The following is a 20,223-nucleotide window of genomic DNA, read 5'->3' as shown; positions in this document are numbered from 1 at the left end:
TACTCTAGTGATTATGATTTACATTAAATCTATAACGATTGATTAAATAGTTAATATTTTTGGAATGTATTATGATTTTCATTATGTCTTTGCTACTTTTTTCTAAGTAAAGGTCTTTTAAGATAATATGTAAAGTTCTCTGACATACATTCCACTTAATAAACATGAATGCCCTGAAATTGTTTTTCAGAAAATACTGATGATACACCTTTAGGTCACTAACAACTCGCCTTGATTTCATCTACAAAAGATACAACGCTTTGTTTTCATAGTCTCACTAGGTTGGTGTCTGTTACGAAGCAGCTTAGTTTTTATTTGAATTGGAAAATTTCTGTTTCTGTGCTTCATGACTCTAACTCCCTTGTCATTACTCATGGCCAGCTTCGCGGAAAGGGCTTGGTTTAAATGCTTCTGTTTACGTGGACAGTAGAGCAGACTTCACTACTACTGAAGCGTTTGACGTTTAGTAGTTCACATGGGCACTAACATGGCAGGTTACTTAAGACTTTGTGGTACTCCTGTAAAATTTATTATTGCATGAAGGAGTTGAAAGCCAGTCATCGAATTTCTCAATCTGTTATGTAATGCTCTCCTTGGCCAAGAACTTGAAGCTAGGCCACTGCCACACATGAAGCTTTTCCATGAGCTATGCTGGTATTCTGTAATGTAACGGCTACTCTAGTTTTTTGTCTAATTTTTATTCATTGGCTGTCCTGGACTCACTCTGTAGACCAGGCTGGCCTCGAACTCACAGAGATCCGCCTGCCTCTGCCTCCCGAGTGCTGGGATTAAAGGTGTGCAGTGTGCCACCACGCCCCGCTATAGCTTCCTCTTTTATGTGTGAATTTCCTTAGAATTTTAGTTGCATCTCTTAAGTCCAGGTTTGTCATAAGCACAGGCTTATGAGAATGCCCTCCCTGAACATAGCTTATACAGTAGGAGAGAAAGAAAACCCTGAGCAATGTGATGGTTATAGCTCAGCAAGTGTGTGAGCAAGTAAGAGAGGAGAAGTGAAGTCACAAGATGGCGGAATGCTCAGTGAGGGAAGAAAACCACCCCAGGGATTTCACAAAGGCAGAGTTTAACACAGAGAATTGGATATAAACTGCTGATGACATCCGTCAGGGTTTGTTTGAGTCTGAGAGAAGCCTGTTTGAAGCTCCTACCTTGGGTCCATCTCGTAATGAGACCCTTCTCCCATTGCTCTGCGCCACTGCTGTGGCTGCTGCTGCTGCAGATATCTAGAAAGCTACACAGCAGGAGTTCAGAGACAGTGGGGCTGAAGTCATTCTCTGTCCATTGACAAGCTGAGGAGACTTAAACAAGAGAACTTTAATAAAAACTCAAATTGATATGTGAAAACATAGGATATCTTCCCTGGTAAAAATTACAGAAGCTGAGAACTCTAAATTGTATTAATTGTGGCAGATAAGCATTCAGTAGATTGCATTGTATGCGTGTACAAATAATGCTTGTATTATATCTGTTCTTACAGATCCAGGATGAGAAGACTGATAAAAGAAGCAGCTAGCTGAACAGCTATAAAATGCCCAAATCTGGGTTCACAAAACCAGCTCAGAGTGAAAATTCTGACAGTGACAGCAATATGGTAGAGAGGCCATATGGAAGAAAGGTACCAGATAGCTCAAGACTTTTTTTTACTCTTTGGAACTTGGCTATCAAGTGTGTGGTGTGTGCACATATGAATGCAAGTGCCCTAGGAGTCCAGGGGTGGCGGCCTGACCTCCTAGAGCTGAAGATACAGGCAGTTATGAACCAACCAGTGTTGGTGCTGGGAGCCAAACCCAGGTCCTCTCCAACAAGTAGTGCCTGCTCTTAACCACTAAACCTTATCTTCAGCCCTGACGAGGGTTTCTTCTTTTAAAATACTGGGTTGCCTTTGCATTGTTTGGGTAAAGTATGTTTTTTTTTTTAAGATTTAAATTTTTTTATTTATGTGAATGTATGCATGTCTATGTATATATATGCCACATGTCTGTGGGTGCCCTTGGAGGCCAGAAAAGAGTGTCAGATAACCTGGAGCTGGCCTTACAGGCAGCTACAAGCTGCTACATGTGAGGTTTAGAAATTAAAGTTGGGTCCTTTGGAAGAGCTGTAGAACATGCTTGTAACCAACACGCTTGTAATTGCTAAGCTGTTGCTCCAGCCCCAGAGTGACGTTTGTTCTTCCCTCCCTCCCCCCCTCTGCCTTTCTGCCTCTCTCTCCCTCCTTCTCCCTCCCCCCCCCCCCCGCCCTTCTCCATCTGTCTGTCTCCCCTCACCGCCCCCCTCTCTTGACAGAATTTCTCTATGTAGTCCTGGGTATCCTGGAATTCACTCTGTAGACCAGGCTGGCCTCAAACTCAGAGATCCACTGCTTGTGCCTCTCAAGTGCTGGGATCAAAGGTGTACACCACCACTGCTTGACCAAAATATTATTTTCTAATGGCATTAAATTTGATTTGATAATTTTAAGATTTTTATATTTCATCAATCTGCAATTTTCTGTTTTTGGGTTTTTTTTCTTTTTCTTTTTTTTCTTTTTCTTTTTAACAGATTTGTTTTAGATCTATAAAAATAGGTTGGATAGATCCTAATTTTATTTTTAGGTTGTTGTATTGTTTGTAAAATCAGAGATTTCCTGTTCCTTGGTTTTTCTTGTTAAAATTATTGTAAATTATGTGAAGGGTACCAAGTTTTCTTTATCTGTTTAGGACATTTTTCTCTGTGTGAGCATGCTTGTCACAGCATACAGGTGTCAAGGTCAGAGGCCAGCTCTTTCCTTCTGCCACATTTGTCCCAGGGATCACACTTGGGCTAGCAGTCTCAGTGGCAAGCCTTTCACCTGCTGAGACTCTGGTCGGTCCATATATACCTTTGTAGATAAGTCTTTGGCTATAGATTCACTGTCTTGTGTGGTCAAGCTGTATTCAGGCTTTCTCTCCTCCTCATTGCCCTTTTGTGTTGTTTGGAGACAGGGTTCTGCGCGTACCCTGGCTTTCTGGGAATACTCTATGTAGACCAGGCTGGCCAGGAACTCAGAAATCCAGGCGCCTGGAGTAAGGACATAGGCCACTATGCTCAACTTCGTTACCAAGAGCTTTTGTTTTTATTTGTTGGTTTGTTTAATGTTTCTGAGACAGGGTTTCTTTATATAACAGAGCCCTGGCTGTCCTGGACTGTTTGTAGGCCAGGCTGGCGTTGAACTCACAGAGCTCTGCCTGCCTCTGCCTCCCGAATGCTGGGATTAAAGGTGTGTGCCAGCATGTCCTGTTCATTACTCAGTTTTAGTAATTTTCTAGGAAAACTGTACATTTTTCTAGGCTTTAAGGTTTTTATTGATGCAATTTTTTAACTCTTGATTTACATTTAAACTCAGTTTCTTTCTTCTATTCCTCTTTGGTTCCTCTCCCCTTTCCTTTCTTCCCTCCCTTCCTCTCCTTTATGTGTTTATTCATTGTAATACTAATTATATTTAGATTGATGACTTTGTTATGGCCAAGATATTTAAGTGTTACTTAAAATTATTAAGTAAAACCAGGAGAAAAATGTTTTAATTAGGCCAGGTGTAGTGGCTCACACCAATAATTTTAGTGTGGAGGCTGTAACAGGAGGATTGCTTGGAGTTTGAGGCCAACCTGGGCTGCAGAGTGAGATCTTGTTTCAAAAAAGCAGAGGGTTGAGGGCTGTCCTAGTCAGGGTTTCTATTTCTTGGTGAAACATGACCAAAAGCAGCTTGGGGAAGAAAAGGGTGTATTTCACTCACAGTTCTATATAACAGTTCAGCATCAAAACCATGCAGGGTAGGAACTCAAGCAGGGCTGGAACCTGGATGCAGGGAGCTGATGCAGAGGCCACAGAGGGTGCTGCTCCCTGGCTTGCTCAGCCTGCTTCCTTATAGAACCCAGGACACCAGCCCAGGGATGGCACCACCCATGATGAGCTGGGCCCTCCCCCACCAATCACCAATTAAGAAAATGCCCTATAGCCAGATCTTTTTCTTTTTTAATTTAAATGATCTCCAAACTTAAAAAAAAAAATATTTTATTAATTTATTCATAATACATCTCAATTGTTATCCCATCCCTTGTATCCCCTCATTCCTCCCTCCCTCCCGCTTTCCCCCTACTCCCCTCCCCTATGTCTGTGACTGAGGGGGACCTCCTCCTCCCCACAGCCGGATCTTTTTTTTTTTTTTTTTTTTTGAGACAGGGTTTCTCTGTGTCCTGGACTCACTTTGTAGTCCAGGCTGGCCTTGAACCTACAGCGATCCTCCTGCCTCTGCCTCCCGAGTGCTAGGATTAAAGGCATGCGCCACCATGCCCGGCTTACAGCCGGATCTTATGGAGGTATTTTCTCAATTGAAGTTCCCTCCTTTAGATGACTCTAGCTTGTCAAGTTGACATAAAACTAGCCAGCAAAAAGGAGATATAATTGTTGAAGCTCTGTATTATGTATGTTAAATACATTAATGAATTTGTATATATTTATATACATATATGTGTGTGTGTGTATATGTATATATATAAATAATTTGTTTTTGTTTTAAGACAGGGTTTCTCTGTGTAGCCTTGGATGTCCTGGACTTGCTTTGTAGACCAGGCTGGTCTGAAACTCACAGAGATCCCCCTGCCTCTGTCTCCCTGAGTACTAGGATCAAAGGCATGTGCCACCATGCCTGACTATATTTTTATATTTAAAAAATTCCTTAAAGGATTTTTAAAAATGTATAGGTGTTTTGTCTTCATGCGTATGTATGTATGCATGTGTGTATGAATACACGCATGATGCATGCATGCACCTCTGTGTGCAGGGCCCATGGAGGTCAAAAGAGGACATTGAGTCCCTGGAAACAAGAGGCAGACAGCTGTGAGTTGCCGTGAGGTTGTTGGGAACTGAACCCAGGTGATCTACAACAGCAACAAGCTAGAGCCATTGCTCTAGCCCAAATAATAAAGAGAATTTGATTTAAATATTGTACTGTTTAGCTAATATTTGTATAATTTTATTTATTTTTTTATTTTAATAGAGTAAAGACAAGATTGCATCTTACAGCAAAACTTCAAAAGCTGAGCGAAGTGAAATGGGCAAGGACATGAAGGAGAGGCCGTCCATGAAGCGTAAACTGCCTTTTACTGTCAGCCCGCCAAGAAATGAAGAGCGAGATTCAGACACAGGTACAATCATTTATTTTCTGATATAAGCTCACCATATTTTTAACTGTGATTTCTTTTTTGCTTTTCGGTGTACCATTCCTCTTGACATTTTGGAATATTAAATAAGTATTTCGGTTTTATTATTATAGTATTAACGAAACTATGGTTTCTAGTAAGAAATAAAAACCCCACAATTTTCTTTTTTCCCTCTCTTTTGTTTTGTTTTGTTTTTTGAGACAGGGTTTCTCTATGTAGCCTTGGCTGTCCTAAACTCACTTTGTAGATCAGGCTGGGTTTGAACTCACAGAGATCCACTTGGCTCTACCTCCCCAAGTTCTGGAATTACAAGCCTGTGCCACTGTGCCCGACTCCCCATAGTTTTCTTACCCTGAATATTTATTATCAATCTCTTCAGAACTTAGCTTTGGGGTTCATTTCAGAACAAAAACTGCTCAGCAAAACAATCTAATTTATCAAGAGTTTGTGTTTATGAGAAAAAGATGTTTTTTGAGGGGAAGGTTGCCTTTTGGGCACAGCAAAGAAGTTTAGGTGGGTTTTATTCCCAGATGAATTAGAAATATGTAGTATTGGGGCTGGACAGATGGCTCAGTGGTTAGGAGCACTGCCTGGTCTTCCAGAGGTCCTGAGCTCAGTTCCCAGCAACCACATGGTGGCTCAAACCATCTGTAACGTGATCTGATGCCCTCTTCTGGCCTGCAGGTGTATACGCAGGCAGAGCATTGTATACATAAGAAATAAAAAAATCTTTAAAAAGAAAAAGAAATATGTAGTATCCCGTAAGTAAGGCTAATGACTTAATTCATAGTTCTTTTATTGTCAAAACTCTTAACATATCAGGGGCCACCAGATGCACATTAGGGTGCGGCCACCAATCCTGTGACCTAGGTTCTATCACTGGGACCTACATGGTGGAGGGAAAGAGCTGACTCTCCAGAAGTAGCCCTTTGACCTCTGCATATGTGGCACGGGATGCAGGGTGGGTGTTGTAGTCAGGGTGCTATTGCTATGAAGAGACACCATGCCCACAGCAGGTCTTATAGAAGAAAGCATTTAATTGGGGATTGGGTAAGTTTCAGAGGTTTGTCCCAAGCGTGGAAGCACACGGATAGGCCGACATGGACCTGGAGAAGTAGCTGAGAGTCCTACACCTGAGTCTGCAGACAGCAGGAGGGGAAAGGAAGCCTCAGAGCCCACCCCCAGTGATGTACTTTCTCCAACAAGGACACACCTCCTCATTCTTTCAAATAGTGCCACTCCTTGTTCAAATCTATGAGTCCGTGGGGCCACTCTCATTCGAACCACCACAGCGGGCTTGGGCACTCGTGTGCTGCTTGCATGTGTGTACCACATGCCCGTGTATACAAGTGCTTGAGGCCATTGTTAGGTGTCTTCTTCAGTTGTTTTCCACCTGACTTTTTTTTTTTCCAAGCTTTAAAGCAATTTTATTAAAGTTTAAAAGACAGTCTTCCCCACCTGGCCGCTCTGGCAGGCCAGACAAGCTGTAATCTCAGCTGATGGGGAAGAAGAAAAGAGATGGGGAGAGAGACAGGGTGGAAAAGCAGCCACATGTGGAGGCTTCACAGAAACAGTGAGAAGCCCAGGATATCAGAAAAAGCACACTTGTTCTGACCAGCATCTGAAAGGAGGAGGACAGGAAAAGATTGCACCTTCCTTAACCCAATGAAACATCAAGACCTGCCTCTTCAGCTGCTTTCCTTGTGTTGCTCCTGACTTCCTGGGGTTGGGGTGGTTGTGAGTGAGGAGTTGGGCATTAGTTAACTGGAATGTTGTGTCTCCACCAAGGCCAGAGATTCTGGTCTCTTGACAAAGGGAGTCTTCTTTCTTTCTCTTTTTGAGTTTTTTGAGACAGGGTTTCTCTGTGTATCCCTGGCTGTCCTGGAACTTGCTCTATATAACAGGCTGGCCTCAAACCCACAAAGATCTGCCTGCTTCTGCCTCCGAAGTACTGGAATTAAAAGTGTATGCCACCACTGCTTTGTTGGAGGGAATTTTTCTTTAATGGGCTTTTACTGCTAGTATTTCCCGCCCCCCCCCCCAAGAGATAACTTTAAAATCATTTAAGAATCAGATCAGAAAGCTGGGCACAGTGGTGCTGCATGCCTGTAATCCCAGCATACGGGAAGGCAGAGGCAGGTGGATCTCTGAGTTTGAGGCCAGCCTGGTCTATAAAGTGAGTGCAGGACAGAGAAACCTTGTCTCATAAAGCCAAAAAGAAAAAGGAAAAAAAGAAAAAGAAGAAGAAAGAAAGAAAAGAATTAGATCAGAGCTCAGATAGCCCAGAAAGTGGTCACTTCTTGCTTTTTGAGGCAGGGTTTCTCAATGAACCTAAAACTTACAGATTTGGCTAGTACAGCTGGCCAGTCAGTCTGAAGCATCCTCCGTCCTCTGCCTGCCCAGTGCTTGGGTTTCAGGCTGCTGCTTCCTTGCCCAGCTTCTTTCGTGGTGGGGGGACCTGAGCGCAGGTCTTCATGCCTATGTAGCAAGTGCTTTCCTGACATTGCGTAGGACAGCATCTTAGTAGTTGATACGTACAATGATGCATTGCGAATTTGGAAACATAAAGCAGCTACTTTTATCTATAAGGACCTTATACTTACTATATTAACTAGGTTTTTGGTTTGTTTGTTTTTGTTTTTTTGAGATAGGGTTTCTCTGTGTAGCCTTTGCTGTCCTGGACTCACTTTGTAGACCAGGCTGGCCTTGAACTCACAGCGATCTGCCTGCCTCTGCCTCCTGAGTGCTGGGATTAAAGGCGTGCGCCACCACGCCCGGCTAACTTGTTTTATCTATTATTTACAGTATAGGAAATTTAGTTTCAAATTCCCCTATATTCTTTTTGTACTCTTGGTTGATAGATACAATTGTTATAGTCATCATAGAAGAAAGTGATAGCATTATGTATATTATCAAATTTTGGTACTTGGTCAGTGTTGTTACCTGTTCAGCCCCCTTTAAGTCCTGAGAGGATGATTTGGCTTCTGTGTAAATTCCAAGTTTTTCATTTTCATAAGTCCTAATTCTTCATCTACGTAGACCAACTCCAGAGAGCTATGACCTTGAAAAGTAATGTAGTTTGGATTCACTTCTGGCAGAGTAATTAACGTCACAAAACGAATCAGCTGTAGCTAAGGATTTTGTTTCTTTATTTAGTTTATTTTATTTGTTGAGTTTTTTTTTTTCCTGTGTTTATCTCTGTGTACCAGAGGTACAGAAGAGGGTACTAGATCCTGTAGATTGTGAGCCATTGTGTAAGTCATAGGAATTGAACCTGGATCTTCTGGAAGAGCATCCAGTGCTCTTAGCTGCTGAACCCTCTCTCCAGCCCTGGTCAAGGATTTTCTAATTTACTGCAATGAGAAGACCAGAGTTGGTACGGCTCATGTGGGGACTTTGTCCTTAAGCACCTTCTCTCCTTGGAGTTGCACAATCTCAGCTTCTCACTAGAGAGGGTGGCTAGTGTGATGTTCTTCCCTGAGGCCTGGCCCTTTTACAAATGAAATGAGCACCTTGGAAACTTGAAGTTCTGGATAGGTGTGGTGTTACATACCTTTCATATCTCAGCACACAGGAAGCATATCTGCTTGTCTGAGCACATATGTGAGTTCCAGGCCAGCCTAGGCTACATAGTGTGAGACAGAGAGACCCTGTCCAAAAAAAAAAAAAAGGAACTTCTACCTTACTGTCATTGATTAGTGTACTGAACTTGCATAAGAATATTAAATGCCAAAAAATTATTATGGTATTTTATCATTTTGATCATGATAGTGTTTTCTCTTGGCATTTAAGGCAGTATGACTCAAGAAAATTCAAAGAGGGACAGTATGGTCCCAAAGTCTATGATGACAGCTGTAGGGTGTGTTAAACGAAGCCTCTGTCAGCCAGTCTGTAGGTGGCATTAAAGGGCTTCCTCTACCGTGACTCAAACAATGTGGAAAGAATAGCGTGTTTTACAAGGTGTACATGTCTTACATGTGACATGAAAACAGAAGGAGAGCTATTGGGTAAAAAAAGGATCTAAAAGGAGGGGAGGAGGGCCATAAAGACATAAGAGGAGAGACATGAAGGAACACATTTTCTTTCATCTACAAAATACAGACGTAAACACACGCGTTTCTATGACATGCAAGCAGCAGTGGGGGATCCTAGGGTCAAGTGAAGGGAGGGACAGGGAGGCCAGTGAAGGGAGGGACAGGGAGGCCAGTGAAGGGAGGGACAGGGAGGCCAGTGGGAGGTGGTGGGGGGGAGTGTAAGCAAACCATCCACGAAGATACAGTAAACCCGTTGTTTTAGGCCAGCTATGATGATGCTCTTGTTTAATTCTAACACCCTGGAGGCAGAGGCAGGTAGATCTCACTGAAGTTGAGGCCACTCTTGTCTACACAGTGAGACTCTATCCCAAATAAACACCCCAAACAACAAAAAAAATATTACTTTATGTGTGTCCTGGTAGGGTTACCGTTGCTGTGGCACAACACCATGACCAAAAAAGCAACTTGAGTAGAAAAGGGTTTATTTGGCTTACACGTCCACCTCACAGTCCATCCGAGGAGGAGGCAGGAGCTGATGCAGGGGCTCTGAGGGGTGCTGATTACTGACATGCCCCCACAGCCTGCGCAGCCTGCTTATTGTAGAGCCCATCTGCTTCCCCTGTGTCCTGGGGTTATAAGGATGTGCCATCATGGTTGCATATACCAAATGTATTTTTTGAGGGTTTTTTGTTTGTTTGTTTGTTTCTTTCTTTCTTTCATAGTGCTAGAGATTAAATTCAGGGCCTTGAACATGTAAGCCTGGCCTCTACCATGGAGCTATTTCTCCAGTCATACCCTTAGTGGTTTTTGTTTATTTATTTTTAATTTAATTTTATTACACTTTATATGTATGGGTGTTTTGCTTGCATTTATTTGCTTGCAGGCTTCCTGCCTGCAAAGGCCAGGAAGAAGGTGTTGGACCTCCAGGTACTTGAGTTACATGGTTGTGATCCGCCTGATGGGGGGTCCTATGGAAGAGCAGCCAGTGCTTTTAAACCTTGAGCCATCTCTCCAGCCCATTAAGTTTCCTTGTTTTGTTTTGTTTCTCAAGATAGGGTTTCTCTGTCTGTCTTGGCTTCCCTGGCTGTCTTGGACTCACTTTGTAACCAGGCTGGCTTCGAACTCACGGAGATCTGCCTAACTCTGACTCTCAAGTGCTGAGATTAAAGGTGTATGACCCCACCACCTGGCCAGTCCATTAGTTTTTATAGCAGTTATTTATTACAGATTAATTCCTGTCTCTTTCTTGATGTTTATTCATAAAAATTTCAGCAAGGTGTTCCTTTAATCCCAGCATTTGAGAGGCAGAGGCAGGTGGATCACCAAGTTGAAAGGCCTGCCTGGTTTATACCCTGAGTTCCAGATCATCCAGAGCCAAATAGTGTTTGGAGGTCAGAGCAGCTTGGACACTTCAAAAAGAATCGTTAGATAATCTACTCGCCTATAAGTACTTAATTTTATTAGTAACTATAAGGGAAAGTCCACTTGGGCCACTGTGTTAATCCATTCAAATAATGTGAATGCCGTTCAATAAGCTGCTTAGTTAGGTTAGATAATTTATTGGTTGCCACTCTTTTTTTTTTTTTTTCATCTATGGAAGCCATTTAAAACTTTTTGCTTATTTTTATATGAAATGTCAGATAATTTTCATATAATTCTTATACATGTTCAATTTAATGTATTTATTTTTGAAATATGTATGCTCATTAAAATTTTTGTAATTCAGTTAGCTAATCAGCTTGCTTTACATTTGGTCTAAAGGTTATTTTGTTAATTAATGATCCCTTTTCTTGAATGAACTTTGTCATTATTAAACGTAAAAGTTTAACTTTAAAGTCTTCAAATACTGTATTTTGTGATTAATTGTTCTCTAAGCTGGACATGGTGGTGATTTAATTGTTCCCTAATTTGTTTTTTCCCAACACTTAATTAGTCATATTCAGCTAAAGTCATTAATAGAGCATGTAATAATGATTCTGGAAAGATACATATCTGTCAGTAAACCAACAAAGTGAGTTCCAGAATGGCCATGGCTGTTACACAGAGAAACTCTGTCTTGAACCCACCGCCCCGCCCCACCCCCCCCCCACCAAATTAAAAGTAACCCGTCTTCTCTGGGTGTGTCGTTAGAGTCTCCTGTGCCTGTCACTGGTTGTTAAGCAGAGCCCTGGGCTCCTGACTAGACGATAAGGTGATGATGTTGGATGATTCTGTCTTCAGTAGTAAATGCTCCAGTAAGCCACGTCACTTAGAATGAGTGCAGCCTACAGACAGTCTGTGGTCTAGGGTGACTGATGTGCATAGATGCTTTTTGTCTTGGGAATCATTTTGACCCTCCTAGAAAACAACAAAGACAAATTCTAAACAGAAAACCAGTGATAACATTGTCTCTTCATTATTGACAGAGTTAAAAAAAACATAGCATTTAAAGAACTATGCTTAAATAAGCAATATCATGGTATTATAGAAGCTATATGGTTGTATTTCTAAACTTTTACAGTATTCTTCTTAGGAAACTGAAATATTATATGCTGCCCAAAGCTGTATTTTAAATGTCTTTTGCTTTTTCAAATAACTATTTTTGAGATAAAGCCAGTGATACATCATTGCCTAGCTAAGTGGTGACCTTTTAAAGATGTTGGTATATTCTGCATTTCCCTTCGTGTGCTTTTTTTCCTCTCTCCTGTCTCTTTTCATTCTGTAGATTCAGACCCAGGACATACAAGTGAAACTTGGGGGGAGAGACTTACACCTTCTTACAGGACATACTCAGGTAATGAGATTATCAGGTGCTCCTGCCCAGCCAGGGGGCTCTGTTCCCTTTCTTTAGCAGTGATTCCCTTTATTTAGTAAGCGATGTGTTTTCAAGCCAGTTTATAGATACCTTTGCTAAATTAAGTGAATTATATGACTCCATCAAAATTTTCAGCTCTGTTCTGAGATACTCAACATATCCAGCCCATGCTATTCCTGAGTTGCTGTGAACCCCATTTGGGTTTGTATAGCACAGTGTGCGAGTATCACTCAAGTACAGAGCAGTGTGCAAGTCGCTTCTCTCTGTGGCCTTGCACAGGACACACTCCTTCCTGAGACAGGGTACCGAAGTGCCTTAGTTCATTATAAATTCTTCACAAGCTTACTAATTTTAATAAGTAGTGTTATCTTACTTGTTTAGTCATGCGATTTCTTCTTTAAAATAGATACTTAAAAATATCCACCAAAATTCTTTAGTGTTTACTGATTTTGCTTCCCAGGTAGAATTTTATTGTAAGTAGATGAGAGTATCCACTCACCAAGACAGATGTCCTACCATTAGCCACCTTAGAAGCTCCCCAGTTAGTTATGGCTCCAGGCATTTGGGATTCATAGTTACTCTAAATAAAGAATACAGGAGAAACACCTTCATTTTATAATAAAGAATAAAACTAGTTATTTGTTTTTGAGATAAGGCTTCACTGTATAGCCCTGGCTAGCTCTGGAATTCTTTGTATCCCAGACTGGCCCCAAACTCACAGTGATCTGCCTGTTTCTTGCTCCTGAGTGCTGGGATTATAAGACTTCTCCATCATCCGTGGCAAGACTAGTTATTTTGGTTGATCTCTTTTTTTCTTAAAATCAGCCTCCTCTGAACTTTTAAAAATGAAAACCTTTATAGTCCCTGGGTATTTCTGTCTAGTTCTTAGCACATAATACTGAGGTAAGAGATTCAGAGTAACTTTCTGTAGTGTTCATTTTACATGACTTAGCCATTGTGGGGATATCTGGAGGTGTGAGGAGCTGATGGATCCTTACATCATTGATGGGAAGAGTCTGTAGTGCTGACCACAGCATGTAGTGTGGTAGTGTGCCTTCCTGAAAGGAGGCTGCTAAGCACTAAGCCCGACCCAAACATGATGAAGTAGTCCATGGTCTACTCACCACTGCTAAATCAGTAAGGCACAGACTTACAGCACCAACCCCAGGATTGCAGTGTAAACACTGCAGATGTGAGTGACTTCATGTTGTCTCCAATGTCTTGCTGGAAACTACTTCATTGGGAAATATTTTGTCCTTCACTTTTTGAGACATGAATAAACTGTGAACAAAGTTTCCCAAGAAAAAGTTTTGTCCCTTCTCTGTAATAACGCTCTACACTTACTTGAAAAGCAACAGTGTTGAGAGTTCTGTTTATTCTGACAGGAAGAGGAAAACAGCACTAATTTTCTAGAATGTAAGATGGAACACCTCTGTTTATGAAGCACCGAAAGTTAAAGAATGAAGGGCAGAAAGATGGATTTGATGTAAAGACCATTTCAGTTTTCATTTTGATTAATATTAGGTAAATTTCTCTGATTTTTCTTTTAAAATCTCTAGCGAGACTGGAGACTGATCGTATTTGTTAGTCTACCTGGGTTAAAGCTTTGGCCCATTAGAGCAAATGATTATGTGTTTTAGTTATTGAGAGAGCACTAGGCTGGGGATAGAGCTCAGTGGTTGGACCCTTATATAACGTTGTGAATTCCTAGGCTCAATCTCCAGTTACTACTCCCCAGACAAGCTTGAGAGCTGTCTCAGTCCTTTTCAATACACAGTTGATCATCATTTTCTAATTTATGAGTAATATAAGGAAATATTTCACAGAATAGATCCCATATAAGTCTTTTTTTTTTTTTCATATAAGTCTTATTGATTATTTTAACTTTTATGAAATAGGCAGACATGCTGCTGCACCCTTTATGCCCAGCACTGGGTGGGTGGAAGTCAGAGGGCTGCAGGTCGGAGAGGCTGGCTGTAACTGGCTGTAAAGTGAGCCCTGCTAACCTAGGCCACAGTGTATCTGTCTCCAGAACAAACAACAGCCAGACCACACAAACTTCAAAACAAACTTTGAAATATAGTAATCTAATGCTTAATAATCTTGAAAAATAGTTGAATTGTCTCAAATTACATCAGCCACTGTTCAGTTAACTTTCTTTTCCTAGTTCATGTAAAATGTAAATTCAGGAAGATGATTATGGTAACTCAGAGAAAAATCAGTTTATATTGAATGCAAATACAAACTTTTGTTTAAATATTTGAAATACATCCAACTTGTCTTTTCTGAAGTAGTTGCATATTTATTTATTTATTTATTTAGTTAGTTTTTGGTTTTTTTGCATATTACTTTTTTTTTTTTTTTTTTAAGATTTATTTGTTTATTATTATGTATACAGTACTCTGCCTCCATGTTCACCTGCAGGCCAGAAGAGGGCATCAGAACTCATTATAGATGGTTGTGAGCCGCCATGTGGTTGCTGGGAATTGAACTCAGGACCTCTGGAAGAGTAGCCAGTGCTCTTAACCTCTGAGCCATCTCTCTAGGCCCCAGTATGTCTTTTCTGTAACCTAGGTATATACACTTTACAGTGCCATCTTCCTCTTTTTGGGGGGAGGAGAAGACCGGGTCTTATGATATAGCTCTAGCTGACTTTGAATTCAGAGAAGTCCACCTGCCTCCGCCTCTGCCTCCCAAGTGCTGGAATTAAAAGATGGGCACCACCATGCCCAGAATGAACTCCTTTTTTTTTTTTAAAGTTATGTTAAAATTCACTTTAAAGAAGACGGTACTTTTGCATGTAGTAAGTAACGCATCCAGGTGTGGTGGACACACCTATAACCCAGCACTCCAGAGGCAAGTTTGCGGCCAGCCTAAGCTAAGGAGAGGGATCTATCTCAAAACCACTGGAGGGAGTACTGGTTACTGGGCCTTTACTCTTGTTGCCAGATTATACTTCTTTGCTTAGAAGTGTTTATTTCAATTTACATTCACTATATTTAAAAATATAGTGAGGGGCTTATCAGGTGAGAGGCTGGAAAGATGGCTCAGTGGTTAAGAGCACTGGCTGCTCTTCCAAAGGTCTTGAGTTCAATTCCCAGCAACCATGTGGGGCCTCATAGCCATCTACAATGAGATCTGGTGCCCTCTTCTGGCATACAGGCAGAACACTGTAGACAAAGAAAATAAATCTTTTTTAAAAAATTGGTATCAGGTGAAAAGCCACAAAAAACAACAGTGGCTGTTTCCCCCCTAAATATTAGAAAACAAAGATGTACAGAGAATTATTAAGATCTGTATTTCAGGAAAAAACTGTTCTCCAAAGACATCTTTAGGATTGTATAATAATGTCAGTGAAAGGGTAAGTGTTGTGCTAGATTGGGTTTATATGAAATCAGCTCACTATTGATGAGAGCAGGCGTGATGACAATGAGAAGTATAAGATGTATTAGTAAAATTTACTTTTCTCAATAGGGCTTTTGAAACCTTTGGTTTTCTTTGGAAAAGTCAAACATTCAACAAAAGGACATGTTAGGTGACAGGGTGGTTTGAGTCATTGGTGAACGACAGCAACGGTCACAGGGTCACTGCTTCATTCTAGAGCGTTGGGTGTCAGTGTCTTCTCATTAACTGGAGATGGCGCACTGGACCAGCCAGTAACTTCTGTGTCTGATGATAGTAGATCTTAATTGATTTCTTAAAACTTGATAGATTTACTACTATTTAATTTTGCTAATTTCAAATTTTAATAACCATTTTTGAAGTTCCTTTTCTTGGGGGTGGGTACCTCTAAACCTGAATTTTAAACCAGACCTTTAATTCACTTGTACCTGGTGTCTGAATTAATTCAGGTGAATTTCTAAAAGAAAAAGACCTCTGTGTCTCGTACCTGTTCGATGAAGTTCAGCCTGAGCTCACCCCGCATAACTGGGCAGATTGCTGTGTTGTTGGAGGATTTTCTGAACAGCTAAATCTGATCTTTGTGCAGGGTTTGATCTCTTTGAGAAGGACCTTGAGACATTTGCAGGATATGTGTTAACCCTAGCCACATAAAATCTTTATAGCTTGTTCGTATTTAGTCTTGATTGGTGTCATTCCGTGGTCAGCGGTGCAGTCACTGCAGTGAAATGATTCAGTGGCTTTTCTCCAGTAATGGTTCTGTGTGGTGAGACTTCAGTGCTTAGCATCTTGGATAGTGTTCAAGTCATTGCCAGAATTAGGGAGGTAGTTTGTAAAGCTCATTGGTATGTATGCTTAGCAGCTATACTAGACATTGTGTGAAAGAGAAGTTTCAAAGTTGTCCACAGATTCAGCTGATCACAGATAAAAATACTCAGGGGGGGAATAACTACAGTTTTTTTTTGTCATCATTCCGTAAACAGTGCAGTACAACAGTTATTTCATAGCATTAATATAACACATTTCATGTTATATTAATTTGTCCAATTAATAAGTAATTTGGACATAATCCAAAGCGTATGCAAGGATTCACACAGGTTATATACAAACCTTGAACCATTTTACCTGAGAGGCTTGAGCAGTTGCAGGCTTTACTACCCATAGGAAGTCAGAACAATCCTTAGCGACATGAAGGGGCAGCTGTATTAGGACTGTTTGAATGGTTGAAGACATCACACTGTAATAGAGCACACAGTTGAAATGCTACTGTAAATGTTTCTAGCAGTAGAATCAAGAATATGTTTTTTAGAGCTTTCAGAAAATATTACTTACATAAGTCTAGCAATTTGTCTGGTCACCACTGCTGCATACATTTTGTCCCTGTTTATGCATCACATCTATCGCAGAAGTTGTCTTGAGTATTTTCTTATGTATTTATTAATCATTACAGAGAAAGAAGGTCCAGAAAAGAAGAAAACAAAAAAAGAAGCTGGAAGTAAGAAATCCACCCCAGTTAGCATTCTTTTTGGTTACCCACTCTCTGAACGAAAGCAGATGGCACTTCTAATGCAGATGACTGCAAGGGACAACAGTCCAGGTGACTGACATCCACAGTCATGGAGTGTGTGTGTGTGTGTGTGTGTGTGTGTGTGTGTGTCTGTCTGTCTGTCTGTCTGTCTGTCTGTCTTGGGACAACAATCCAGGTGACTGACGGCTACTGTGTGTGTGTCTGTCTGTCTGTCTGTCTGTCTGTCTCAGGACAACAATCCAGGTGACTGACGGCTACTGTCTGTGTGTGTGTGTCTGTCTGTCTGTCTCGGGACAACAGTCCAGGTGACTGACGGCTACTGTGTGTGTGTCTGTCTGTCTGTCTGTCTGTCTGTCTGTCTCGGGACAACAATCCAGGTGACTGACGGTTACTGTCTGTCTGTGTGTGTGTGTGTCTGTCTGTCTGCCTGCCTGCCTGCAAGGGGTGACTGATATCTACAGTCATGGAGTGTGTGTGTTTATGACTGCAAGGGACAACAATCCAGGTGAGTGACATCGTGTGTGTGTGTGTGTGTGTGTGTGTGTGTGTGTGTGTGTCTGTCTGTCTGTCTGTCTGTCTGGAACAACTGACATCAACAACAATCATAGAGTGTGTGTGTTTATGACTGCAACAGACAACAGTCCAGGTGACTATGACTGACGTCTACAGTGTGTGTGTGTGTGTGTGTGTGTGTGTCTGTCTGTCTGTCTGTCTGTCTGTCTGTCTGTCTGCCTGCCTGCCTGCCTGCCTGCCTGCCTGCCTGCCTACCTGCCTGCAAGGGACAACAGTCCAGGTGACTGACTCTTCAGTTATTGAGTGAGTGTGTGTGTGTGTGTTTGTTTGTTAGTTCATATGTTAGTTAATATGATTATACTATATTAATCCACACCTGGTTCTTTTCATTTAAGGATAATTGGTGGTCAACTTTCTTTTTTGTTTTTGTTGGCTTTTGGGGGTGGGGGTTTAAGACAGGATCTCTCTGTGTAGCCCTGGCTGTCCTGGACTCACTTTATAGACTAGACTGGCCTCGAACTCACAGCAGTCCACCTGCCTCTGCCTTCTGAGTGCAGGCAGGATTAAAGGCAGGTGCCACCATGCCCTGCTCAACTTTCCTTATTAATAGTTGTAGAGCTAGAGTAGAAAGCTTTTGAGATTACAAGTTGTTAGGACAGAGATTAGGGCTGATAGTTTTGCCGTTTTGACAGATTCTTTATAAGAAAGCCAACAAGCTTATCTTCCTAAACAATCACGGTCATGGTTCTGAGCTTCTGCATTCAGCACATTTCTTGAGTTCCAGTGTGGGTCAGGAAGTCTTGTGAGCAGCTGTGTTTTAGAGAAGGGTAGGTGAGACGGTGTGCTGAGGGTCTCCTGAGCATGAAGGGGCCATGATGCTGTGGAGCTCTGGCCCTGTGAGGCAGAGGAAGCAAAGTTACGCCCCATAGATGTTTTTCCCTCTGAGAGCAGTTAGTTGCTTATGTACTTGTACATTTTCTAAAGTAATTACTGAAGTAATGTGTTTCACCTAGTGGTTCTGAAATTGGAGAGATGAGTGTGGAGGGCTTTATTTTTCCATGTGCAAACTAACTCAAGAACAAATAGATGTGAATTGGCCTGGAGAGATGGCTCAGTGACTGAGAGCACACACTGCTCTCCGAGGCCTGGGTGGCTCACAACCACCTCTACCTCCAGCTCCGGAGATTTGAGGCCTGTGCCTCAGATAGCACCTGCCCTCCCACACAAGCTGACATACTGATACACACACATAATTTTTTTAAAAAGTTAAAAGAATAAATGAATCCTAGCAAAGCATGGTTTTGACGAATCTTTTTCCAACTGTCTTTGCTTCTTAAGATTTTTGACTTAGTTTTCATAGTAAAATAATCTGAGTTGGACTTCTGAATAATATCAGAAAAGCACTCCAGGGCTTTTGTCAGTGCTATGGATGCCAGCCTTCAGTGTATTTTCATCTGGGTTTTAATAAAATATTAAAACATGTCCCCCAAATACATTTTACATCATGAAATTATTCATTGAGGTAACACAATAATTTTAAACCAGCTTTATGAATTGACAGAAAAGAAAAGCATCTCTTATATTGGCTTGTGTTGCATGGTAATCCTAAAGAAAGACCTCTATTTGTGTGATGTTACCAGTATATCTAACTCCACCTTTTGCTTTTTAAGACAGGATTTCTTTGTGTAGCTCTGGCTGTCCTGGAATTCACTGTGTAGATCATGCTTGCCTGAGACTCATAGAGATCCTCCTGTTTGTACCTCCTGAGTGCTTGGGTGAAAGGTGTGCTCCACCACCACCTAGCATGTTTTTGATTATTAGGTTAGGAAAATATTCCCTGTGTTCTAAGAAGTTGCTACAGTAAGAACTCTTTAAATATATAAGATTATTTAGAACTTTTCTTTTCCCTTTGTATCTTTTTGTTGTTACTGTTTTGAGAAGACTGTGCTTTATTTCTTGCTCCCCTTTCCTCCCTCCAGGCCTCCCATAAACCCCTCCTTGCTTCCCTTTCCTCCCCGCAGGCCTCCCATAAGCCCTTCCTTGCTCCCCTTTTCTCCCCCCAGGCCTCCCATAAGCCCCTCCTTGCTTCCCTTTCCTCCCCCCAGGCCTCCCATAAGCCCCTCCTTGCTTCCCTTTCCTCCCCCAGGCCTCCCATAAGCCCCTCTGCTCCCCTTTCCTCCCCCCAGGCCTCCCATAAGCCCCTCCTTGTACCTCTTTCTTCAGCAGTTGTTATTGCATGCATATGTATTTCCCCAAACACACTGTTGGGTTTACATAATGTTACTTGTATATACGTTTTCAAGGCTGACTCTGGCACTGAACAACCAATGTGTTTTTCCTTGGGGAAGACCCCGCCTCCTCTCCCAGCTTTCCTCAGCTGCTGGTAGTTTTTTTGTGTAGGGTTGAGGCCTTCTGGGCTGATCTCCACCCAGTTGGGTATGTTTGATGGTGTCCTACTTAGCTCACAGGTGGGCAGTCATGTTGGTGAGACTTTAAGGTATAGCTTCCAGTGTTGCCAGGAAACATAATCTCACTCTCTGACTCTTAGAATCATTCTGCCCCCTCTTCCTCAGTGTTTCCTAGGCCTAGGTATGGGAGTGTTTTGTACATGTATTCATTGGGCCCGGGCTCTCCAGCTCTGTATTTTTATTGGCCGTAGTTTTCTGTAGTTGTGTATTGCAAAGAGAAGCTTTCTTTATAAGGGGCAGAAACGACTCTTACCTGTTGGCATAAGGACAGATGTTTATAGACTGTCGTTAGCGA

At 41.7% G+C, this 20,223-nt stretch overlaps 1 protein-coding gene across 3 annotated transcripts in view; it reads left to right on the top strand.

Moving 5' to 3' along the window:
- The window catches only part of Ankrd12 (ankyrin repeat domain 12), a 101,349-nt gene that overhangs the window by 26,199 nt on the left and 54,927 nt on the right, over positions 1 to 20,223 (top strand). For 2 of the 3 annotated variants that reach the window (XM_051154451.1, XM_051154450.1), the window contains exons 2-4: positions 1,496 to 1,633; positions 5,030 to 5,177; positions 16,870 to 17,016. In XM_051154451.1, coding sequence (XP_051010408.1) covers positions 1,547 to 1,633; positions 5,030 to 5,177; positions 16,870 to 17,016 — 382 coding nt within the window. In that variant the 5' untranslated portion in view covers positions 1,496 to 1,546. Of the gene's footprint in view, positions 1 to 1,495; positions 1,634 to 5,029; positions 5,178 to 11,930; positions 12,000 to 16,869; positions 17,017 to 20,223 lie in introns of all 3 variants that reach the window. The other variant, XM_051154452.1, reaches the window with a different exon arrangement.

This window comes from Acomys russatus, chromosome 12 (genome assembly GCF_903995435.1).
Source record: "Acomys russatus chromosome 12, mAcoRus1.1, whole genome shotgun sequence".
Classification (NCBI taxonomy): domain Eukaryota; kingdom Metazoa; phylum Chordata; class Mammalia; order Rodentia; family Muridae; genus Acomys; species Acomys russatus.
Note: the sequence above shows the minus strand (reverse complement) of the source record. Positions and strands in the feature narration are given on the sequence as shown.